At 38.3% G+C, this 26,308-nt stretch overlaps 1 protein-coding gene across 17 annotated transcripts in view; it reads left to right on the top strand.

Moving 5' to 3' along the window:
* The first annotated feature begins 393 nt into the window (after positions 1 to 393).
* GPC5 (glypican 5) overlaps positions 394 to 26,308 on the top strand; it is a 609,707-nt gene continuing 583,792 nt past the window's right edge. For 9 of the 17 annotated variants that reach the window (XM_054628347.2, XM_077173563.1, XM_077173566.1 and 6 more), the window contains exons 1-2: positions 395 to 644; positions 9,713 to 9,874. In XM_054628347.2, coding sequence (XP_054484322.2) covers positions 479 to 644; positions 9,713 to 9,874 — 328 coding nt within the window. In that variant the 5' untranslated portion in view covers positions 395 to 478. Of the gene's footprint in view, positions 645 to 9,712; positions 9,875 to 19,377; positions 19,432 to 26,308 lie in introns of those variants that run through there. The other 8 variants (XR_013180890.1, XM_077173561.1, XM_077173570.1 and 5 more) reach the window with 2 other exon arrangements.

Here is a 26,308-nt window from a genome sequence, read left to right as displayed (position 1 = left end):
AAACTTTTGAAGATGCCCTGAAGACTGCCGAATTCTTGGAAACTTTTGTCAGAACAACAAAAGTTTGGCATTTCAAGCCAAACTGAACGGCGTACCTTACTGACAGTGTTAAGCCTGTTGCTAGCAGTTCCCCAAAGCGCTGTAATTTTTTTTTTTTTTTCGTGTTTTGGGTCGAAATTGCTCCCGTACCACGCCAGCTCTTGCTTTGCCTTTGGGTTTCTCCTCCGCAGCCCGCACTGCCCGCACCCCGGGTGTACGTGGTAAGGCGGGGGTCTTTCCTCTCGTCCCTAGCCCCGAGACGGGCGCTGGGCAGCGCTCTCCCGCTGCCACCCTGGGCGTGGGGCCCCTCCACGGGCGGGGGCTGGGCTGGGCCGGGCCGGGGGAGGGTCCCGGCGGGGCGGCGGGCGGTGCCTCCCCCGCGGCGGCTCTGGGGGCGCCTCGGCCGCGTCCCTGCGGCAGCTGGCGGCGGCCGCGGGCCATGGGGGGGAAGAGCCTCTGCCTCGGCGTCCTGACCGTCGCCGTCCTGCTCCTGGCCGCCGCCTCGCAGGGTGCGGAGCCGCCGCCGAGCTGCGAGGCGGTCCGGAAAGTTTTCCAGCTGCGGCGGCTCGGCCCGCTCGGCGGCGTCCCGGAGTTCCCGCGGGCAGGTAAGGCAGAGCTGGATGGGGCGGGAGGCGCCGGGAACGGCGGGGCCGCCGCGTTTGAATTCGGTGCCGCCGGCGGCGATGGATGGGTGGTGCTCGTGGCCGGGCTGGGCACCGCGGGCACATCGGGTCCCCCGCTTGGTAGCGACATCGCGGCTGGCCCCTTAAAGAGAGAAGACGCTCTTCCCGGGCTGTGGGCACTGGGGCACCCCGACACCTGCCTAAAACTCCCTTGTGCCCACCCACTTCTCCTCTGTACCGCGCAGAGCAGAGCGAGCCGGCTTCAGCTGGGGTCATCCTGCTTCCAGCCGGCCGTGGGCAGGCACAGGTACAGCGGTGCGAGCCCTGGGGTTGGGGACAGCCACCGAGCTGCGGCTGGGGCTGCTGGAATCACTCTGCTGTGAAATGAGAGTGACTTACACCGCTGCCAGTGCTCGGGCTGCGCATTTTCCGTACGGATATCTGCCTGTCACTGGAACGTAATGGGATAAAATTCCCGGGAAAGTAGAGTCTTCATGGCAATTTGAATATATCTAGCATTTGTATCAGCAGTTAATTTTTTTTAAAGTAGATGCTGAATGACGTTGCAAAGCACATATATAGTAAGGTGTATGGTCTTAGGTTTGAGGTTTTGGTTCCAGGTTTCTGAGAACCTCAGTTGAACTCAGAGGATTAAAATGCAAGTATTTTAGTGATCAGCGGTATAGGATGTAAAACCAACTTTTTTTTACACATCTCTAAAATGTGTTCATGTTTGGCTGACAGGTTAACTAGTAAATGTGAGTCCATGCTTTTTAAACAGAGAATGCAACAAAAGCTGAGTTAATGTCCCCCTCTCTTTTAAAATATCAATAACTAACCTCATTGTTTTTTTAAAGATAATTTGTGTGGTTTTTATTAACTCTGCAAGTTGAGATAAGGCATACTAAGTTTATTTTAAAGGAATCCCTCCAAAATAGAGCTTTCAATAACTCTAGCTTTAAATGTGACAGATAATGCTTGACACAGTCAATATTGCATTGTGTAGTTTATAAACTGGAGTACTATATATATTAACAGTACGTTTATCAACATGCATGGTTGTCTTCTTGCATTGTCCTAACCTAAAGATTTAATAATTGTCTTTGATAAAAAGAAAATAAACACTTCAGTTGGAAAGACTGGTGAGACAGGTACTGTTCAAATGAAGGTGTCTGGAAAGTGAAATCTGAGTTACAGTCCTGTCGGCGATTTAGTTTTTCTGTGCTGATTATTTGTGTGAATAATCTCAGTATGAATGATATGGTATCACTTTATCTATGTTCTTCTCATTCCATAGCCTAGTGTAAATTTTATGCTTTCTCTGTTATTATTTATTTTGATTACTGTACTTCATTTGTGTACTAGGGATAGGAAGGAAATAATGTTGACTCAAGAGGAAAGAGCTACAGTGCTTTATACAGGTTTCTTCTGCTCTGCTCCTCTGATTTCCTCCTTTCCCCTATCATATTTTTGTACCACTACTCAGTTTCTTCTTTTGATTTTGACTTTTCTGCATTTCCTGCTCGTAGGAAAAACCATGTTTGAATTGTACAAATATAACAGAATTCCTTTCTCTGCTGCTGCCCTTGCAAACAGTGAGCAGCAGGAGGTGTGGTACCAGCTGTATGGTCAGCAGCCTTTCACTCTTTGGAGGAATTACATTGCTGTGGGCTGCCAGAGTTCTTGTTCTAAGAACTCTGTTCAGCTATCATGAAACAAATAATTGCAAACAGTAAAATCTGTCCAGAAGTGCAATGACAAGAAAATGGGGATTAAATAAGTATTTTAGAAGGTTTAGGTGTGATTAAAGGTATTAGTAGGCTCAAAGCTTAATGTGAAGAGAAATGTCAGTTTTTGCTCCTGATCTTCTATATTAAGCCTTCTTTTGAAGCAAGATGTAAAAATATTTTAAAATCTTTTCTGATGACACTAAGAAATGTGTTTGTGTGTAAGATGCACGCGTGCACCCATACAACACACGCATTTCTTGTAGGTGTCCCCTTGTAAAAAGAGGTGTCCAAGCTGCCTTTGCAAGGTTTAATTTTGGTGCTGAAATGTGGGCATCTAGCAGCATTTTAATTTTCTTAGGGTTTCCATAATGTTCCCAATGGGGCTGACAGATGCAGTAACTCTGGGAAACTTACATCTTTCTAGAAGTGCAGTGGGTGGGATACCTTTGGCATCTCAGGTGCTTCTTGTGGGCAGCCACAGTGGACAGCCAGTGCAGCTTGTGGCATCTTGGAGCTACTCCATTATCAAATGTTGGTGTTGTCTTCAGAATAAGCTGCACAAATGCCTCTACTGCATTGCCTCTGTGTCTTTATTTTAGTGGTACCATAGACATCACTTAAGAACACTTTCATTTAAATGTCTTAAGCTGAGTCTTTGGGGTAGAGCATGATCACCAGCTGAAGAACAGCAGGAATGCTGGTTGATGTATGGTTTTGTATGCAGTGGAAGTCAATAAAATTACAGGGTTTATATTTGCCTTGGTTTTGTTGCATGTATGACAAAAGGCTGTACCATTCCCATTCTTTCCTCTTCTCAGTAGGAATAAAACCAGCAGCCTTATATCAGTAAATCATGTAAATTCTAGTTCTGGAGATTGTCATGTGTTTGTATTTTGAATATATGTTAGCTCAAAAACCTATACATTATTTTATATAATAGTTTTGCAGCTATTGTACAAAGGTTGGGTATCCTTAAGGGACAAAAAAATACCTCTGTCATCCTATGCAGAAATGACATATATATGTACATAAAAGTGATCTTGAAGGATATGGAAACTACAAATTTGAGTTTGTGTTATCATCCACACAGGACAGGATATAGTGTTGAAAATGGCAACTAATAATCAAGATATATTTTTTTTTTTTTACCACTCTCAACATACTTATTGCTACCCCTAGCAATCAAGACATTTGACTAACTGTTCTTGGTCTTTTGTACATGTGATTTGGGAACTATAATACAGACTTAGCTCAGCCCCATCACATGCTATATTGGAACATTAATTGCATTCACGCTGATTTCAAGTGTTAGTTGCAAAAATACTTTGTTTTTTTCCTGTCTGGTTCTGTGCTACAAGAACATTTTTGATGGGACTGTACAGAATAACCTCAGCAATTAAAAATCCTGAAAGACACTTTTTTGCTGTATGAAGAATTAAATAAATATAAAAAGTACTCAAAGGTTAGGTCTGGAGTTTTTTATTTTGTTTTTTTTTTGATATGTATGGATATTGGATTACAATATGTCATATTGTAATCCAATATGACTTGAATTATTAAAAAAAAAGAAATTGTTGTCTGCAAAATACTTTTTAGCATATTTTTATTTCCTATGTTCAAGATATTGTATATCCTTTCTGGTATTGTAACCCAAGATTTCTTGAAGATTTCCATTCTTTTATCCTATATGCTAGTAAATCCAGAGCTTTTAGCTAATTTCAGCAGCTCTTTTTTTCAGACAGATTAAATGGGAGCTCTGAGCTCTTCTTGTTATCTTGATTGCAAATAATATTTATTTTTTGGTTTCTTTCTCTCAGAGTACCTAGAACAGAGAAGTTGTGTATCCCCAATCCCTGGAAGTGGTCAAGGCCAGGCATGATGGGTCTAATGAAATATGTCCCTGCCCATGGTGGAGGGTTGAAACTAGATATTCTTCTGTAAGGGCCTTCCCACCCACACCATTCTATGATCCGATTTTAGCAACAGCAGAATAGGATGGCTGGTGAACATTTCATTCTTGCCTTCCTAACAGAGAGCCTCCATTAGGTATGTCAGTGAAAAAAAATTTCAGGCTTCTGTTTGCACCAAAAAGCTGAATTTTGTGGTTTATTGAAAAATATTACATTTACTGTCACTGTAGAATCAAACAATTCCTAATGAAGTGGGGGGAAAAAGTGCTGGAGATATTTTTTCTCAGCAGTTTGGTTTTGGTTGGTTTCTGTTTGTTTGCTTTTTTGGTTTTGGGTTGGTTTATTTTTTCAGGGATCAATCTAGGCTTCTTTTCAGCAAACACTGGGAGATCATGTGTGCAATTATGAGAGCAAGAAGCATAAAAGAGAGTGAAGACTGTGATTATTTAAAATTTTACTGTAAAGGCTTTTTGGTAGAGAACCATTATGAATATGAAGTTGAATAAATGAGAAAAACCATGCTGGAAAGATGAGATAGTGTCAGAAAAAAGTGGTCTGTGGTACTATTGTTAATTCAAGTTTAAATATTCTTGTTAATTCCCCTTAAAGTAACAATAGAAGTCAGTTTAAAATCCAGCATGTTACTTTAATGCAATTCCAAGATCATATTTGAATTTTAATTTGGGTTTCTAGTATAATTTACATTCCAGTAATTTGGATTTTGGTTTTACCTCAAGTCAAGTTAAATTTTTTGTCTTTTGTTTTATGGAGGCAGGGACACTTCTAATTACTCTATTTGTTTAGCAGGCATTCAGAGCTCTGGAATATGATTTAGTAGGAGACAGAAAGTGAATTGCTCTGTCAAATCAGTTACTGATGTTCATTATATCACATCTGTTTTTGTAAGGACTGTTGCCAACAGCATAATTTTGTGTGTGTGAACATTTCACCTCTGGATCCACAAAATGATCACTGTGAAAAGAAATTTGACAATATTTTGAGATTAAAATCAGCAAAAAAGTGGACTCAGCTCTATAGCAGTTCCCCTATCTCAGTCTCCTATCTTTCAGCTTCTCTACGAAGTCTTCAATGCTCAGTAGTTTTGATCTGGCTGGGTTGGCCTGAAAGGTGGTGCAGCTCATGGAGTGCCTCCTGACTCTCACACTGAGTGGAACAGCCCAGGGTTATGTCTACACTGTTTAGGGCTGGTGTCCTGTAGAAAGAATGTACTTTTGTAATGCCAAGTCACTGTGGCATTCAAGCAGTCTCAGAAATTGGAGGGCTTTTGGACAGGATGACGTGTTTTGTTCTGTGAACTGTAGCGTGGGTGTATGAAGGGATGGTTTCACCTTGCTGGAGTGCTTCTTAGTAGGCAGGAAGATGTGCTTGGAGTGTATAAGGAAGGAGCCAAACTTGTACTACAGTGTTGTCTGGAGTGCTCTTTGAAAGCAGTATATAGAATTCACCATCTCTTGAAGTGCAGGTGAGAGAAATACTGACTCCTGCTGAATAGAGCCACAGGAAAAAGTGAGATGATGGTTCAACAGTATCGACAGTCAGGGCCAGGTGCTTGAGGCTGATCCCCATCTCTTTTACTGAGCCAAGCTGAAGTACTTTACAACAATCGTAGTGATAGCAAGTAATGCTAAATCTGGAGTGGTGCTTGTGACAAAAATAAGTTAATAAATATTAAAGGATAAGCATGAGAAGGACTTAGGTCTGATACAGGTTCCAAATCCATTTTGAAATAAACCAGTGATTTGACAGTTGCATCCAAGCCATATGGCATTTCAGTGCTGGCTTTTGAAAGACTGTTTGTCATGACAATTCTAATGTTTTGGGATTTTTTAGACCCTGGATTTGATCACTTGGAAGTCTAAATAGGCAGAAATTTACCACCGATCTGGCATTTGCTCTTCCTGGCAGTTAATGGCCTCATCCTGTCAGCATTTGTTTATCGCAAGGTACTGAAAATACAGATTTGTACAGCTGAGACCACGATTAAAATTTTGAAATCAGTTCCAGACAGATAAACCTGCAGCTTAGAACAATTACGTTTATCTTCCCAAACTGTCTTTCCTAGACTCAGCTTATTTTCAGTTCTAAAACCTTTCTTATACCATAACTGTTTACTTCAGTATATTTTTATTACAGGCTAAGGTATTTCACTTCCAGTTGTCTTGTGATCCTGTTTCAAAGTGGATAACAGTGTAGAGCCATCAGAATTTGGTACCAATATGCCCTTTTGGAGTAGAAAGTGTTTTCTCCCTTTATTTCAAAATTGGTTATTGATAAAACAGTTCTTGTGGAAGATGGAAAGTTTTTTAGATGTGAAAACTCAGAAAATATTTGTGTGGGTTTTTTAATACTGCTTGTACTGAAATGGAAGGACCTGTTTAATGGTCTGGCTTGTGTGAGTTCTGAAACATTATCTGTAAGCTGTTCCTTGTTCTGTAGATCTCTAAAAAAACAACTGGAAAACCACTCTGTGGTTTTGAGCAACAATTCAATTTTTAGTCAGTTGGGTTCTTTGTATGTTGTATTTGGTTACTTTTTCCTGGCCAGTGAAAACAGCTGTGTTTAACGAGCTGGAACAAAAGTAGATCAATAAAATGTACTTCATATGTACATGATTAACAGTCTTAAAACTACTATAAAACAAAATTCACTTAGGATTGGGAATGAGATCCATGTTCAAAAGATGCTGCTTAAAAAATACTTTTGATAAAATCAAGGAAATAAAATAATACTGGCATTTCATCTGAAGCCATATATAAACATACATTATTATTTTAGGATTTGGCTGAAAGTGTGTCTTCTTGAAGCTATACTCAAGTCCATATAGCCTAGATAAAGTTTCAAATTAACTTCTGTAGCAGTGATACCTATATCTTCTGCTTTACAAGTATATCTAGATATATATACTTCTGCTTTACAAGTGTCAAAGGTTTGAAAGCTAAGCAGTGCCTAACAATTGTTTAAAATACTAGGAAGAGTTTGGGTAATAAACCTAATTTTAAGTTATTTCATTTTAATATTAGACAAGTATTATTAATGTCTGTGCCTGTGTACAGAGGGAACTGCATGTGAGCAGTTACCCTGTATATTATTTGTTAATAATGAAAATGGAGAAGTTTAAAGGTCATGCAGATGAAAATAAGTTTCTCACTATGTTTCCACGAAATCTTGTCATATTTGTCAGTGCAATAATAATGTATTTGAGAACAAAATTTGGATTGGACTGTTAAGTTTTGTATTAATATAATTTAAATTCTCATATTTGTTCTTCCATGATATATTTGTTCTTTGTATTAGAAAGCATTGTTTAGATACAGTATTAGAAAAAGATTTTGAATACCACATGATAACAAGGAAGGTGAATAATGCTTTTTAGGCTTGATTATGCTCCACTGCTAAAGTTATAAAAGTATTGAGTTTTCCCTCTGGGATTTCAGCGTACCCAAAATGAAAAAAAAATCCTCCTTTGTAGAAGTGTCTCCCAGCCTATTAGGGAAGTAGGGAGTTGGTGTCAGGGATTCATGGGAATGTTTGGCAGTAGAGAAAGACACAGTTAAGGAGATGAGACTGGAAGTTAGGACTGCTCCATATAGAAGTTAATATAAGCATGTTCATTATGCATCTATCAGGAATCGGCTTTCCACTGGTGTGTTTGTAATGTTTGGAAGTAGTTAGCTTTTTCTAGTCCAAGGACAGGAGTGGCAGTCATGAGCTGCTCCAGCATTTCAGTATGCTAGAGGATCATAGAATGACAGAATAGTTTGTGTTGGAAGGGACCTCTAAAGGTCATCTGTCTCGGTCCCTCTGGGAGCCTCTCAGGAGCCCTGGGCCAGTCCCGAGTCAGCAGACACCGGGGGGCAGCCCTGACACGGCCGACAGCGGGGAGACACTGTCTGTGTGTGCCCCGAGGGTACTGAGGGCACCTGGGCTGGCAGCAGGGAGACACTGTCTGTGTGTGCCCTGAGGGTACTGAGGGCACCTGGGCTGACAGCAGGGAGACACTGTCTGTGTGTGCCCCGAGGGTACTGAGGGCACCTGGGCTGGCAGGGAGACACTCTCTGTGTGTGCCCCGAGGGTGCTGAGGGCACCTGGGCTGACAGCAGGGAGACACTGTCTGTGTGTGCCCCGAGGGTACTGAGGGCACCTGGGCTGGCAGGGAGACACTCTCTGTGCCCCGAGGGTGCTGAGGGCACCTGGGCTGGCAGGGAGACACTCTCTGTGTGTGCCCCGAGGGTACTGAGGGCACCTGGGCTGGCAGGGAGACACTGTCTGTGTGTGCCCCGAGGGTGCTGAGGGCACCTGGGCTGGCAGGGAGACACTGTCTGTGTGTGCCCCGAGGGTGCTGAGGGCACCTGGGCTGGCAGCAGGGAGACACTCTCTGTGTGTGCCCCGAGGGTGCTGAGGGCACCTGGGCTGGCAGGGAGACACTGTCTGTGTGTGCCCCGAGGGCGCTGAGGGCACCTGGGCTGGGCGCCTGTGCAGCACAAGAGACACCAGAGACATCGGTAGAAGAGAAAGGGCCGACTCTTAGCAGGGTTAATCCAAGGTTTTATTAGGATCCCAAAGGAGCTCCTGCACCTCAGGGGGCCTCCTGCCGAGAGCCCCGGGAGATGTGCCAAGGTCACATTTAAAGGGAGGTGGAAACCAAAAGCAGATAACATTTTACCAACCAATGAGTGACCCTGAGGGATGGGTACTGGGGGATAGACATATAGGACAGCGTATGGGGCAGGGCTTGGGGGGCTGACCCCTGGCCTCTGGACAATCACTCGACGACCTGGACCGAAACTTCTGGATGGAGGGGATGGGATGCTGAGTGATTGACAGAGAGCCAGGGTGGGGGTTTGGGGATGATCTCATCCTGGGAGAGGGATAACACAGGTAAAGGGAGGGGGGTACAGTCTGGGATAAACCATTTGGGAAAAATATGGGAGTACAAAACAAAACTACTTCAAAGTATTACAAAATAAAAAAACGCACTACAACAGTCATCTAGTATGCAATGAGTGGGGACATCTTCAACTAGATCAGGTTGCCCAGAGCCCCATCTAAGCAGTTCTTGAGTGTTTCCAGGTGTGAGACATCTACCACCTGTATTGTGATGTACAATGCATATTCACCGTATTTGACCAACATTAGTTAACAATATTCACAGCTGGAACAAGATTACATTGTCAGGGAAATTATATTATGTGACTTTAATTAACTGTAATGAGTGTACTCTTCCCACAGATTTTAATCAGTATCCCCTTCTGTTGAACAAGACCAGATGGTTTAAAGCTTTGAATATTTCTTCTGTGTGTCAATACCCATGTAAAAAAAAAATCTCTTTGGTGTTTGTGTTTTGCACACTTTTGTTTTATATTAATCAGTGGAACTGCCTTTTCCTTAGGTGTTGATCTCCAGGTTTGTACTTCTGAAAATCCAACATGCTGTACCAAAAAGATGGAAGAAAGGTATCAGATTGCAGCAAAGCAAGATATACAGCAAGTGCTTCAAACATCAAGTGCTACATTAAAATTTTTAATATCTCGTAATGCAGCTGCTTTTCAAGGTAAAACTTTCTGCTTTTTGTTTCCAAACTTGTTCATACTTTTCTTGATTTTCATATTTGATTATTTATGATGTAATAAAAGTTATCTGTTAATTTTTAGCTTCTCCCTATGCTTTTATGCTTTCAAATAAGGAGTACTATATCATGTAGGTGATTAGAAACTGCATTGCTTTTGGAATTTGTGGCTTTTAAAAACTTATATTTGATAAAAAGTAAGAAAACATTCTAGTAAGATGCTTTGAATTTAATTGTAAACCTGTAACTTCACATTCTTTTTAACTTCCTTAACTTGGGCCATACTAAAATGCAAAATTAATGCCTGGAGTGCTACAAATGAGAGATTTTTCTTTTATACCACTGTTTCCACCCACTATATTCTTTGTCTTTTTCTAGTAAACATTCTTGGGTAGTTTGATTTTGAGATTTTGAGATTCTTGTTTCAGATCTAGTTTTTCAGACTCTTGAGTTTCTAAATATGATTGAAAAAATAATTGCATGTTGAACCATAGTTGTTTTAATAAATGACAGGAGGTTACCTGATAAATAATAGTTATTTGGACTGGTGGTGGGGTTTCCTTTTTTGCTTCGTATACTGTTAGTTTCTTTTTGATTTAATTAGCCAGAAGGTAATGCAGAAATTGGTTAAGGACCTGAGGAGATGTGAAAATAGAGATATGAGGTTGTATGTGATGGAAGGAGATACAGAGTTTACATGTGTTGAGGACAAAGCCCTAAAGTCTTGTCATTTGTCTGTTAATATGTACTTATTAACCTTTATGGCCACTTCATTGGAAAGGATAACATGGTAACTTCATACAGGCTTGGGAAGTTGTCCTTCTGGCAATTCTTCTCTTTTTAACCTGTGATGCTGAAATAATTAGCAGAATGGGGTCCGAAAATGCAAAGTTGACTTTGGAGTCCTAAAGCCTCCTCTTTTTTAATTTAGGCTGTCTAATGCTAAAAACAAGCTGGAGTTGTGAGTTGCTCTCCCCCTTTTGGGAGTTTTGCCATTTAGCCTGCCTAACACAGCTGTCATAGGGTGTTACAATCAGGGAATCATTGATATAATGTACAGAGAAATCTTTCCATCTCTTTTCTGCCTTCGTTCTTCCTTTCAAATTCTGTGTATTATCTTTTTCTTGCTGCCATAAGAGTTAACCTAGAGTTTGGTACATATTATAATATGTTAAACTTGGTCTGCTGTCTTTGGTCCATTATTTGCATTTAAAAAAAATACTTTTCAAAGCATATACTTAAAAGTGAAATCTATTTTATGTATCTTATACACTTCACATATTTTTGAAGTACATGCTTTAGTCTATAGTAGTTTTGTCTTTATTTTCTTTTTATGTAAAGAAGTATAACAGAGAGAATGTTGCATGGATTCTAGTATTATTTGGATTTAAAACCTTGTTTAACTTTGAAGTAATTCTTTGTGAAACAGCATGCTATTGAATATACCGCTAATTTTTGAAGAATTGCAACCATTGCTAACTAAAATTGAAGCTAAATGATTTCAGATTCAGAAACAATAGTAAGATGCTGCTGATGTTTTTTCAGCTTGGAATTCTAGGTACCTAGTAAGACATTCTATCTGATCTGAATTCAGTTTTGACCCTGCTTTGAAAGCAGGACTTTGGGCTGGACACTTCTTTAAGGTCCTTTCAATCTGAATTACAGTATGACAGGGTGCCTATCTCACCACCAAAATGTGCAGGCATGCCTCTTATGTTTAGACAAGGCTGGGCTGGGCAGATAGGAATGTGATTATCTCTTCTGCTACTTTGGCAATTGGACAGACATCTCAGGAGTCACACAGAAAGCTTGAAGGGGATTGTTGGGGTGTGTAGAGAACAGAGCAGATGTCATGGATTGTGTCACTGCTGTCACCTGCCTCTTCTCAAAGTATGTTGAGGTTGGCTTTAAAGGGGAGGACCAGATCCCAACAGAACAAATAGCTAATTTTTTCTCAGTTTCTTATATATTCAGTAGAGAGAAGTAGGCAGTTAAAATAAGCAATCTGTATCTGACTCTGGAGGTCTTCAGAGGTGTGTTTCCATTCAGCATTAAATACAGTCTAGAGATCCTGAATCTTCAGGGTGTCTAACTACCAGGGACTTTATGGTGACTGTCTTGGTGAAATGAGGCAGCTGTCTGCCTATCTGTCTATTAACTTGTCACATGTGTGCACGTGTCTTTATGTAAGAGTAAATTAATCTGTATATATTGACATATCTTTGTCACCTTCTAATGTTTGTGAAAATTCCATGGTTCTGTACTGTGGTGAGTGCTGCCTCCTGACAGTACTTATTGGCAATTTTCAAATGATTCAAAAATTCCATGCCCCTTAGGACATGTCAAACTACATGGTGCAAATTGCACCACTTGTGTACTGGGTACTACTGAGTACTGTTAGTTTTTTCCTTATGTTTTGGGGTGTTTCAGAATGTGTGTTTTCTTTTTTGTTGTGAGTCTTCTATTTCTTTTTTAATAGCTTTGAGGAATGGTAAGGGAACAGAAGGATGGGTGGCAATGAAGTTAAATAAGATATTAATCCAGTAAGTGGGAGATACATTATGGAGAGCAATATGTAATTTTTCCCTTGGGAAAGGTGACTAGAGAACTTAAGCTGTATGATAATTTTGTTTCAAGATAGTAATTTTGATAGGATAACATTATTGCACATTTCTGATTTTTAGTATTTCTTATCTTAATATTTGAGGAAGAGATTGTTGCTGCTGTACAGGGATTGCTATAAGATCTCCATTCTGGTAACCATAAACACAAATCCTTTTTAAACCTTACATTTGCATGACATAGACATATCTCAATATGTACACACTCATTTTGTATAGTTCTTAGATGTTACTCAAAGTTCACACTGATCTTTGTCTATACCTGTACTCAAAAGATTAACAAGTGCCACCAGGGTTACAGTGTAGTCACATTGCAGTGCTGGTTTTTGTGTAGAGGAAAAAAAAATCCCTACAATTTCTGAAATTTGAAGAGGAATTGAATAGGCATTTAAGAATCTGGTGAACTATGGTAGGATGGAGTGCTGTGCAACAGAATAGCAAATCTTGTGTCACTTCACTATTTTTCCACAAGAGAGCTCATAGCCCTTTAAAAAGTGGCCATGTATGACATAGAACAAGATAACAGCTGGTCTGGGTGAAGGGGAAGTTTAGAGATAAGAATTTAGTTATGGAGTCTAAAGCAAATGGACTTTTCTTTCTGCTACTATATTTGGCACCTCTAGTAGTGTAGCATAGTTTTCATAAATATGGAAGCATCAATCATTTCTGAATGAGGCTGCCTGTCACTGAAACAGAGGACTTGGCAAATGTGTGTCTGTATGCAATAGGTAATAAACTGCATTCTTCAATTCTTCAATACCTGACACTTCCTACTATGTAGGAAAAATTTAATGTCTTTGCCATGTAAGTTCTGAAGTCTATTGAATCAGGCTTTCTTGATGCTTTTCTATGAAATTGTTGCTACACAGTAGATCAATTTCCACTTTATCTTAGAGCATAATTAAATGAAGTAAAATTGTTGCATCATACTGTTTGAGATCACAGTACAATTATTACATTTAAATAGGAAAAAGTTTGAGATCACTACAATTATTACACTTAAATAGGAAAAAAGTCAGTAGCTAAAGTAAATTGTGTGAACTAGAAAATGGGTTGAAATCTTCTGAGCTGCTTTCTCTGGTAATCTATAAGAAATAATGGAATTTCTGTTCATCTTTGTGAAACTGAATGTGCCCTGGCACTAATTGAATTGCTTTCCACTTGTGAAATTTTCTGAAGAATGATTTGAAGATCAGAAAACTTACAGTTAAGAGCTGCTATGTCTCTCATGGTTTCAAATGATATGTTGCCTGTCAGATCATTTGCAATACAAACTGCTTTGATGTTTCTAACATTTTCTTCTTTCACATCTCCATAATCCTTTATATTTTAAGTGTGATATAAATAAGCCTAAATCTAAATACTGGTGAATCCCACTTCTTTTAATTAAATGAAATTTAGGTATTCTATTAAAAGACAAAAGTGTGGACAGGTTGAGAGACTCCATTTGTCACTCTGTTATATTGAGGGATGAGAGTCTCAAAAATATCTGTGGTTCACCAGAGTTATGTTCCTCTTTCTCAATTGCACTGCAGCCATTCCCCACAGCTAGGATCATGCTTCCCTCTGGACTGAAAAAGTAGGGAATTTTAATAGCACAGAAAAATCATTGTACCCACTGTCTAAGGAACAAAGCTGTTATACAGACTTTATTCTTCAGGAATCATCTATTCATATGGTATTTTGAGTCCTTTATAATAAAAAAGCAGGATAAACATTATGCTAATATTAGATTTGGACCCAGTATGTCTGTATATACATAAAACAGAGCACTAAGGGACTGCTTATTAAGTGCAGAAATGTAGAGATTTAGATTAATACCTAAAATTTCATTATTAATCCTGAGTTTTACTTCTGTATTGCAAGGAAGTCTTTTATCATTCCAAAGGAGTTTGGTTCTACTCTATCTCATTCTTATCTTCTTGCCTATATGTGGGCTGTGCCTGTAGGCACTCCTGGAGTATATGTATGTATCTATAAATGCACAGGGATTTAATGGGCTTCTGTAACAGTTTTCACCACATCAATCTTTTCTTAAATTGTTCTATTCGAGTGTGCACTTGTGCTCCTGTATTCTAGTCTCAGCCTGCTCATTTACCATCAATTATTTCTCCTAGTTACAGTAGTGTCTGAGTTACAATTAGGCTGATGTCGGTGCACTGTTCAGTCTCATACTCAGTGAGTACTAAGATTTCTTTCATATTTTTGTTAATACCCAGCTAACTACTATTTTGGTTTATGTTTCTGTAACACAGTGATCAGTACAGACATACACTAATTTAGATTTTTTTTAATACTCTATGTAGTTCTTATGCATTTGAAAAAGGAATTGAAGTACAGATTTAAAGCGTCATTCCCTTGGGAGCAGTGGCCATAGAAAATTTGTGTTTTCATGGATGCCTGCTTCCTGCTTATTCTGAGAACTTTGGGAAGCTAATAGCTGACAAAATGCAGGAGTTTGAAAGACTGAACTCCAGCAGAGAAGGTAGTATAAAATTGATGGTTTTGAATGAATGTTTAATATTATTTCAAAGGTAGAATTGCCTGCAGCCATTTAGATTTCCAAGATTTTCAAATACCCATGGAAGTTTTCACTTAGTGTTTTTATTCTGTGTTAAGAAAAAGTAAATACCCAAAAAGTTAGCAAGTCAAGTCTTGTTGAAAGACAGAACTCAAAATAGTCCTGACACGATGGAGACAAAGTACAAAAAAATTGTTCAGTAGGAACAAATGCAAAGTGCTCCATTTAGCTGGGGAGGAACAGTGGAAGGCATAATAGTATGGGGGATTTCTTGCAATGGATTTGTTCTGTAGGAGAGGTTCTGTGAATAATGATAGATCAAAAGATTACAAAAGTCAGCAGTTTCATACTGTTGTCAGGCAGGCAACTATTTTAAGATTCTTAAACAGAAAGCAGAGATCTGTGAATTGAATCTTCTGTTTTGCATAGGTCAACTGGAGAACATTGTTCAGTTTTGGGTAGTGTGCTAGAAAGACATGGACCAGTTGGAAAGAAGAGAGAAAAAAATATGCTCTGAATCCTACACAGAAAAAAACTACACATAAGAAAGTGCTTATCTGTACTCCTTTATAGTAGATAAAGCCCCAGTGGTGTCATACTGCAGCAGAGAAAATACAGGCTCAGTATTAGAAACTATTTTCCAATGACAATATTAAAATGCTTTTGGTTAACAATTTTGGGAATTCTACATCTTAGAAACAAGCTGGACAAGAAAACAGTTGCCAAGAATTATGTTGTAAATACAATTAATTCTGCTTGCAGGCCAGGTCTAGACTGGACTGCTCAACAGACTTTTGTTGGCCTTAGGACAGGTTTAAAATGTGATTTACAAAGAAAAGCTAAGTGATTTGAACGTTTTAACTAGTTTTAAGATTTATCTGTGGGTGTTATGCTCTAGCAAAAGGGGTTTCTTCATTAATCTCTCTCCAAGAAGATAACACAGTTCCTTACTATAACATAATGGGATGGATTGCTTCAGTCATAAAAGCTCTTGCAGAATGGGTTTAAATTTAGAATATGATATGTCAGTATTAAAAGAACACAAATTTGTTCATAACTTGATACATGATTATTTTTTTTTGTTATTAGTTCTACAGTGGAACTATTGTGTGTAGAACTAATAGATCTGTACACTCACTTCAACAGATACTTAGGCTATTATGAATTACATATTCTATATGGGAAATTCAAAGAATTGTGCAGTTTTTACAGTACAGACAGTCTTATTTTTAACCTTTTTTAGTTTACAATTTGCCTCTTGGTGAACCTGACACACTGTTTAGAAGTGGAGTCATGTACTGAATTTCAAAGGCTTTGTGAGAGGTAAAACCAGTTTGGTTTCCCAACAGACATAAACCTAACGTTATCTGGACAGGGAATTTTTAAAGATAGGTATGTTTACATCTAGAGCAGATAAATCTGATTGTATTTTAAGTGACTTTTTAAATTAGAAAACGATTGTGTCAAAACAGCAAAAAGGAAAAGTGAGGAAGGGTAGAATTGCATCAAATTGGAATTAATCAAGCATGAAAATACATTATTACAAAATTCAGAAAACCAAGCGCTGACTTTCCCTGTAAAAAAGTTATACCAGTACTTGAAGTAGATGAAGTATAGTAAAGAGAGAATTAAAAAGGCTGTACTGTACACATAAACCTGGGAGGAGAATTTTGCTCCTGTGGAGACAAAGTCCAAAGGTTGTCACTGAAGACCCCAGGACTTGCCAAATATCACTGGAAACCTAAGGTTAGACAACTGAGCTGAGCCCAGTGTCACCATTGACTGTAATGACAGTTTGGACACTTGGCTAAATTTCATGCCCATAGATACCTACACTGAGGTGTGTCTGAAGCTGTGCCCCAGTGAGCCTATTCTACACATCAAAGTACGAGCCCTCAGAAGTTCCCTACCCTCTGAAACCTTACAGCCACCCTATCTGACAGTGCAAGCTGTGAGTAAAGTTTGGGAACAAAAGCAAGTTATTGAGCAGTAAGCTCACACTTGAGTTTCCAGCCTGTCAGCTTCTTGGAGATGATTGCTGTTATCCTGATGTAAATGAAAGTTGGCTTACTGCTTCCCTCCTGCTACCTGGAGAGGTAGAAATGTGCAAGAAGATTCTGTAAGCATAGTGTCAAATCTATAGTTCATTCTTTTGCTTATCTTGTGGCAATTTGCTTACGTGCAAAATAAGAAGTGAATATCTACTTTTCATTCTGTTCTTCTTGAATTAAGCAGAAATATATGTGTCGTGTAATGAAGTAGGTGACAGTGATTTTAACAGTGGTAATGAAACAAACTTCCTAGTATAAAACATGTCATGAGCAAGTGTAAGTAGCTGTACTTTGATTCTTAAAAGAGCTATTGATACAAGTAATATCCATTTTTAATAAAGCTACAAATTTCATCTTGTGTTGAAGGCTTGAACTTAGGTCTGTGCAGACTAGAGGAGTGCCATGATAGAATTCTGCTGATCCTCGAGTTCTGGAAGAAAACATTTTGTATTCACTATTTCAGTGCATTTGAAATGCATATGCATTGCAGGTCAAAATACAGCATGCTTCAGATCTGCTGTAGATCAGCTGCATAGCCATTCAGTACTTGCACAGTAGCTATTTATCTAGGGGTTTTCAGTAGTGTCTAAAATGCAGCAGAATTTACTGAGGAGAGTTGGCTGTTTTCTGGGTTATTAATTTTGCAGTGTGTAACTCTTTCCTGTTCCAGCTGTCTTTGTCAGTATATCTACTTAATATTCACTGTGAAAGAAGCAAAGTGAAAAATTAGCCCTGTAGTAGTTTGGTGATTAGGGTACTTGTGTGCCACAAAGAAGGGGTTAGTGCTCCAGTGAGTATTTTAAATTATTTGTATAATTTATAAATATAGTCTGCACTCTCAGGCCTAAATCACTTTAGAACAAGTGTTTTTCAAGATATGTAGGACATATGGGGTGGATATACTTCCAGTATATCCAGATCTCATCTATTTTATTGCCTTTTTCAGTGAATCCTCTAAGGTCACCAGACTTGTGAAAAAAAGAGGAATTATTTGCTGATTGCGAGACAACTAACTTCTCTTAAGAATGAAGAGATGTGTATCTAAATTCCAGTGGACATTTCCCTCCACTGCTACCACTGTGATAGCCATGGGCTGGCTTCTTGTGGAAATAAACTTGTGCAAAGATGTTCTGCAGGGCCAGGCTTGCTGAGAAGATTTCTTTAAAATCAAGTTTATATGTTATTTTTAAACTGAAGTATACCAATCTTTGTTCCATACTTGTGTAAAACACATTATGGATATATAACTATATTTATTTATTGTTAGGCATTTGAAAATAATTAAATATTTGAAGTATTCCTTTTTCTTTATGTTGTGCCTATAAGGTCTTTTGAGTTTTTTAAGGTGGGATAATGTAGTTTTAATTTACAAGGTTTAGAGATGTACAGCTAAGGACTAAAATTTGAAGTTATAAAATGGCTTTCCTTTGTGTTTGCATTATGTCATAACAGTTTCAAACTAAAATAGTTTACAAGTGAATTTTCTTTGTTTTCCCTAACACAATTTTAATATCATGTTATTTTAAACAAATTTCTGGTAACATAAAATGCCTGATTATCACCAATTAGTAATTTTTTTCACTCCGGATCTGTTACTTAAAAGCTGCAAGCCAGAATCCTATAAGCAAAGTAAGACCTAGTTCAACCACATTAAAATTCTATGTCCATTTTAATTTGATTTTGGCTGTGTGACCATGTTAACTGAAGCTATTACCTGGCTCAGTGGTCCCACAGACAATTTCCCTTTCTCATTCCGATTTTATTGTAAATGATTGTCAGCATAGTACAGGAAACTGCAAATTCAATTTTGATCAGTCCCATGAGAGATTTGATTCTTCATGACTTAACTCTTGTTGTTTTGAAGGTAAATTGAGATAGCCATCTAATTTAAGAATTTCCTTCAGAGTAGAGGATTAAAATCTGTAATTTGTTTTATGCAAGGTCTTTTTCTTTATTGTGTTATTAAGTAGAAGCTAATATTTAAGGAAATTCTGTAGTAATTGCTCCCTTGGGAAAGATGTAAGTCTTCATTTAATAATTCCATTTTATATTTAATGGTTTTTTAAGCTGGCTTTTCCCCCCTTGTTTTTACACCTGGGGATCATAAACCTCCTGTTTTCTTTTAAAGACAATGTTTTTTGAGTACTTACAATAATTTAGGATTTCAAGATAGCTCTTCCTCCACTCACTGCACTTAGTCCTTACTGTGAGGCAGATTAATCACCCCTTTGGTTTAAAGAAATTTGATTTTGCTTCCTCTTTCAGTGCTGTTACTGTGGTGCAAACTAGCCCAGAACATGGAAGATGAAATAGTGAGAAGTTAGAAGGGCACCATGAACAGAAGAAAAGGTAACTGCCTAAGAACAAAATGGTTTAATGGCATAGTTCAGTGTGACCCTCCCAGAGGCAAAGGTGTTAACAGTAGGTCATTGGGATGTGATTCAGGGCTTGATTCAGCTGCACAACAGGTATCTCTCTAGTGCTGTTTTAGCTGTCTTAGGGCATCCTTTCTGTCCTCCTGGCCAAACACTACAGCAAGGTGCTGATCCCACAGAAGATATCCTGCAAAACCTTGAGAAAAGCAAATTACTCTATACTGGACAAAAGATGCAGAATGTAGAAGTCAACAATGCAGAGTCTGCATGTGAGGTAGGGGAATTTAGTCCCATCATGTTCAAAGGAAATGAGATCAAATATGTCTCTTTTAAATGGAGTCAAGTAACTCCAATGATTACTCTTTTTTACTTACATGAACTGTATGTATGTATATTCTGAAAGCAAGGGGCTAAGTTATATTGAAGCCCTAGACAATGTCACTGCTACAGAAGAGTCACTAGAGCCTAGGGAAAGAAGATTAAAAAAATTGCTGCTTTTGAGGAAGATCCCAGTTTTTGAGTTAAGATGCAGAACAGACCAGGTAACAGGTTGAAAAAAAAATCATGATCATAGGTTTGGTCTTGCTTCTAACTATAGACTTGCTTTACTAACTGAAATAGTTCTTTGATACTCATATTCCCTCCCTGCAGTTGCTATAGTTCCTAATGCATCTGCAACAGAAACTTCCTGTCAAAAGGATTTGGTAATACGTACAAAGGTGCAACCTTTTTGCATATTTTCTTAAAAATCAACACCTCTTATAAAACCAATCAAGAGTACTTATACTAGTGACAAAAATAATTAAAAATATCTATGTAAATTAAAGATCTTCAGAAAAAAACTGAGCATTAGCTTGTGTCTGTGCACTCATCACAGTAGTGGATTAAAGAAACCAAATAAAAAATCTGAGCTGAATAAACTCTAAAAAGCCAATCTTTAGAGAAATAATAAGAGGACATTAGGCAGAAAGAAAAGAAAAGGGAAAAGTAGGTCTGTCTTTAATTTCTTCATTTCTTTAGAGCTTTGCAGTTCCCTCACCTGCCTAGTGCATAACTAAAGCCAACAGTGCTTTCTTGAGAAGATCACAAGCTAAAATGATGGTAAGTATCAGAAAGGAAGGTGAAAATCAAAGGCAATATTAAGAATTCATCAATTGCTTTTTGCAGAGAATCCAGAAAGTCTCTTTTCTGCTTCTCAAATGAGGACACTACCCTCCTCATGTTATCTAAAGAAAAAAAGTTTGGGTTTTATTTAGGAGACTATGACTCCTCTTCTCTGCATTATCTAGCTTTAAATTTCAGTGAAAACAGTACAGCTAGAAGCTGCAGCTGCAGTAGAAGGAGCAGTGCCCTAACTTGGCTCATTTACATGGAAGTAACTTCTGTGACACTGAAAGAAGTCCAGCCTTGGCATCTTCTCACTGTTCATGCTGAGAATTCAGAACAAGTGATAGCTTTTAACTTGTCACACCTGAAAATGTAAAACCTCATACAGTGTGAGAACAGCATTGCAGCACTTTCTTGAAAACTAAAAAATGAAAATTCTGACGACCAAGAAAGCTCTATTTAATGTTCTAGGAAAATGAAGCAAGAAAAATATTCTGAAGAGAGCGGGTAGAGTTTAAGTCAAAGTTTAAGTTGTTTCTCAAAAAAACCTTCTAACTTATTTCTGTTCCCATAATAACATAGGAGAATGTGGTATTGGTTACTCTTGACTCAAAGCTTTAGAGCATGGACAAATTCTGGGGAAACGTGCTGGTTTGTTCTACAGCTCTATTTTCCTATTTTCTTTTTTTCCTTCACTACTTAACCTTCAGAAGTTGACTCTACCTATTTAATATATAAGATATGCAGAGTTAGTAGCATTCTTTTGCTGTTCCTTGGGTCCACATTGACAGAGTAAATACTCAGCATATGAGCCCGGTGAGCTACCAAGTAAATCCACAGTGGTGAATGCATCTTCTAGGCAGGGTGGTCTCTAGCAATGAGGAGGTACTCAGCTGGTTGAGGTGCATTCCCAATATCTAGGCATAAGCAGTATCTAGGGCAGTGCTTCCCCAGTTGGTTAATATACATGGACCAGATGGACTCAGGTAGGAAATAAGCCATACATTTTAATAGTCAAGGGGATTAGCCACTGGAACAGGCTGTTTGAGGGTGATGGAATATCAACCCCATCTCAACTTCTTCACTACAATCAAATGCCAGCCACTGCCCTGTTTTGTAAAGGATTATTTTGCAGGCCCAAGGTGTTACAGCAGTCAGATCTACAATCCTGTTCCAGTCTTAAAAATGGTAAGTGTGAACATAGGAAAGCATTCATCATAGTACAGTCTGGCACTGGAGTGATTCTTTGAAAGATGTATAGTGTCAGTTTAATCAGAAAACTGAATGCAGTCTGCTCCACACACTTCCCTCCATGTTTCTTCCTCATGCAGAATTTTAAGGGGAGACTGCTGAGCTATTCAGTCTCTCCAAGGAGCTTTGCACCTAAGTGGGATTTAGCGCTGTATGTGAATCACAAAGTTAATTTTTTGTTTTCTTATTTAGACAGAAGTCTAAATATCACATCAAGTGTTTATGGTTGATTTGGATACTCTTTGCAGGCTTTATAAATTTTTTAGGACCTTAGGATTTATGCATTTTTATATCCTGAGTGAATACTTTCTGGATGGTTTGGGTTAGGAGTATCAAATCACATTACCTATTTAGGTGCTGAAGTCACTTATTTCTTTCAGCATCACAGACTTGTACACCACTGACATTATTGCTCTGTGCAGTCAGTTTTTGCATAGTTATTCATTAAGGCTTTTTAAAAAAACAGATAATAGCCAGAATTTCTTCTTTTTGTTTCACACTCTTCTCTGTGATTATTACTCTCTAATGGAATTTGTCTCAGGCTTTTAAGAAACTAGTAAAACCTGAGATCCATTGATGGGATTTCAAAATATCTAATTTTACAACAAAACAGGACTTTAAAGATTTTGTCCGAGATTTTGTTACTTGGTTGCAGAGGGAAAAAGGTTGTGCATGACAGCTACTTTATTTTTACAAAAATGAGATACTTTGAGCACCTTGACATCTTACATCACTGCTATTTTACCATGAAGAAACAATTTCTGCCTGTTCCTTCCCCGAGTCATCTTCCCTTTATCAGATTAAATCTGTAGCACTATGCAGGGAAAGAATGACATTAGAAGCAAGCTTTCATGATTTATTATTAATTGATAAATGAGTCTTTACCTTATGTAAGTAATATTGTGCATCCATTCTTTAGCAGGCTAAAGCTTAATGTGCCTTATTAAGTGAAACCAGGTTATTTTTACTGTGATTCTCTGGTGAATAGTATTTTGAGCTGTTATTTGGGTTTGCTTTCAAATATCTCTTTTGATTCATGACTCTGTTGGTATAGTAAGTATATAGGATTGAGAACATTCCTAGCTGAAGGAAGTAAATGAATGGTAGGAAAAAAAAATGGTAGGTATAAATCATCATTAAAATTCTAATTTTTACTGGATTTTATTATATAAAATAAGTTAAGCAGAAGTTTGTAGATGGAGATAATTTCTCTTATGATATGTATTGAGTGGATAAACTTTCAGGTATGTGTTTTGAACTCATAAAAAGTTATTATCTGTATCTAAAAGTCCTAGTCTTATCTGTGTAGTGAGGTCACCAGAGTTATAAGAACGGTATACTAGTACATAGCCTACTTTAGATGTAAGAAAATTAATCTAAAGAGAAAATTCTTGTACTCCATGCTGTCTGCAATGAGTTCTACTTGAGGAAATTTTCTTTAAAAGGGTCTTTTCTGTTGTCTGCTCCCGGATTTATCCCAACACCAGTATGTAGTGGCCCTTTGAACATCAAAGCCTGTTCTAATCTACTTGTTGTTACTACACTAGTAAATTATGACTTGGAGGATGTCCGAGAAATAGATTAAGTGAAAGTGCTTTTACTTGTGATTTATGTTTTTCTCTTGTCACTTTGATGAGTTTTCAAAAATTAGATGTAGCAACTGCTTCCAAGTATTTACTTTGTGAGAGCACAGTAGCCAGAATCTTTCCTAACCCTTTAATTGTGCTACTTTTTCTGCAAAACTTGGTGTTTGTTTCCCTACCTTTCTATTCAGGGAGGGAAAAAGCATCTACCTAGAAATGGACAGTAGGGGGTACTTGGACTCTGTTCTCTTATATATTTATGTGTTTTATTTTAAACAGCTGTTGGATTCAAAACCTGGAATGCTTCAAGCACTGAAGCTTGACAAGACATCCTTGCTCTGTGTCTCCATAGCAGAGCCTAACCCCTAGTTCTTTCTGTCTTTATCTCCGAGTTTTTGATGATATTGCTAGAGATAGGTATCTATCTATCTATCTATCTATCTATCTATCTTTTTTTTCTACTCTCCTTCCCACCCTGAGAATTTTATATCTCAGGACAGAGGCCAGCTAGCTGACTAGGACTGGTGAGAGATACTTGCTTCCACATGGCTTGTTAATCCTAAGGAGAAGCCCCATCTGTCTCTTTCCAGATTTAAAGAAAATAATTTGAGGTTTGGAATAATGTTTGGGTTGTTGTTTGGTGTTTTAGATCAATATTTATATATGTATACTTTAATAAGCAAGTTGCTTTTCCTCTGAGTGATGTGTACAAAGAGTTAATCCACTTTTTTGTGGGTTTTAATACATCTTAAAGAAAACTGTAAATGCTTTATGTATTAGATATTTTAACAACATGGACATCCAGATCTATTCTGTTGCTGATTTTTTTCCTGTCTATGTACAGCACAGATATCCATTCTTCCTTGCCTGAGGAGGCCACAGACAACTGGCCTCCTCAGGCAAGGAAGGAGGCCAGTTCACAACAAGCCTTTCAATCACTTTTTAGCTCATTGTTCAAGCTCCTCTGTATTTTAGGCCCTGGCTTTGTCCTTAACCCAGGACAAAGGGTTAAGGACAAAACCAGGGCCTAAAATACAGAGGAGCTTGAACAATGAGCTAAAAAGTGATTGAAAGGCTTATTGTGAAACTGCTGGGAGAAATGTGTTCATCAGGGAAGAATCTTAAATTTTATTCCCAAATATTGTGCTAGGAAGTTCTAGCATATCTAATGTCAGGAGAATGCTGCAGTATGTGTACAGACCTTTTGTTTTAGTAATTTTCCTTTGTGTCTATGGAAAAGTTTTTTGGGGTTTTTTTCCCCTTATTTTTCTTTAAAAGAGATTGCAGTCTGCCTGTATGATCTTTAGACCAATTTCAGAAAATTAATCTTGTAAAATAAAGCCCATTATTTTGCCAAGGAAACACAGGTGGTAGTCAGTCTCTTGTTAGAATCCCTGATGATGCTTTTGATAGATACACCAAGTTCCTCAGCAGATAAATGTGGAGATAAAAAAACATACTCAGTCATAGATAACAATTCATAGCTATCTCATAGAGTAGGAAGGATTCTGGTTGTTTTTTAACATACTTTTCCTTCTTTATATCAAATTTTATCATTCTCTTCTTCATCCATGTACATTTCCTGTCTGATTTATCTGATGTTCCTTCTTATGCTCATAACTTTACTTTCTTTATCTATGTTTAGTTTGGTTGTTTTTAGTTAGCACTTTCATTTGCGACTAAAATCAGTAATACTAAAAAAAAAAAAAAGCTGTTCTGTTCCTGTGTATTACACAAATTAAGTTTTCTTTTTATTTGGTTTCCTAAGCATGAACATTAACACTATATTCAGTGATCTGAAACAACTTACCTGGCCTCCGGGGTTCTTCTGGAGAAGCACAGGTCTCCTGTGAATGTGGTGCCACATCTTCCTATCACAGATACTCTGGGGCTCCTTCTGTTGCTCTGTATATTTATGGTTGTTCAAGTTGCTTTTAAGCAGATTTTATTGATATTAGTGTTGACAGCAGTTGAACTGCTGGACAACAGCATTTTTAACACTGCTGTTTAGAAATTAGCTGAATGCAATGAGACTGGGAGAATAAGCTATTTTTTACTCAGGAGACAGGAGAATTTTAATACATATATATAGTTTACTGAGATGCATGCAGAAATCTGGCTTTCCTAGGAAGAACCAGGTGCATGATACAGTTGCATCCTCTTAGGGTCTGTACTGAGGTTAGACAGTCGTCTTGCCATGTAAAGCTTACAGCAGCCCAATAATGACTAGAAAATATCTTGATTCTCCCAAAGAGAGAACTGATGTCAGCAGTAGAATTACACAGATGGGCTAATGTCTAGTCATATATTTTTTGAAATTTTTCTATTTCAGATATAGTTGCTCATTAAAATATCGAGGAGCCAGGTTCAAATCCTGTTGGGGTAATGTTGGACAATGCTTTGATGTGGATCAAGACTTGAAACATTCATTTTGATACGCCATACGTAGAGATAGAATCCCATGTTCCCTGTTTTCTGTGGATGTTGGGGCTTTTGCTGAGTGAGTGGGGATATTTAGCCTGGAGAAGAGAGGGCTCAGGAGTGACCTTACTGCTCTCTACAACTGCTTGGGAGGAGACTGTAGCAAGGTGGGGGCCAGTCTTTTCTCCTGGGCAACTAGCAACTGGACAAGAGGAAATGGCCTCAAACTGTACCTGAGAGAGATTCAGCGTGGACATCAATAGGAATTATCAGGAGGAGTTTTTTGACAGAGAGGATTGTTAAATGTTGGAATGGACTTCCCAGGGACATAGTGGGGTCATCATTCTTGGAGAAGTTCAAGAGATGACTGGAGGTATGGTCTAGTTGACAAGGTCGTGTTCATTCAGAAGCTGAAATCAGTGATTTCAGACGTCTTCTCCAACCTAATGGATTTGGTGGTTCTTTCAATGTTTAGTGTTAAGATAGCAC

The sequence above is a fragment of the Agelaius phoeniceus genome, chromosome 2 (assembly GCF_051311805.1).
Source record: "Agelaius phoeniceus isolate bAgePho1 chromosome 2, bAgePho1.hap1, whole genome shotgun sequence".
In the NCBI taxonomy this organism is placed as follows: domain Eukaryota; kingdom Metazoa; phylum Chordata; class Aves; order Passeriformes; family Icteridae; genus Agelaius; species Agelaius phoeniceus.
This window is presented reverse-complemented; position numbering and strand designations above follow the sequence as displayed.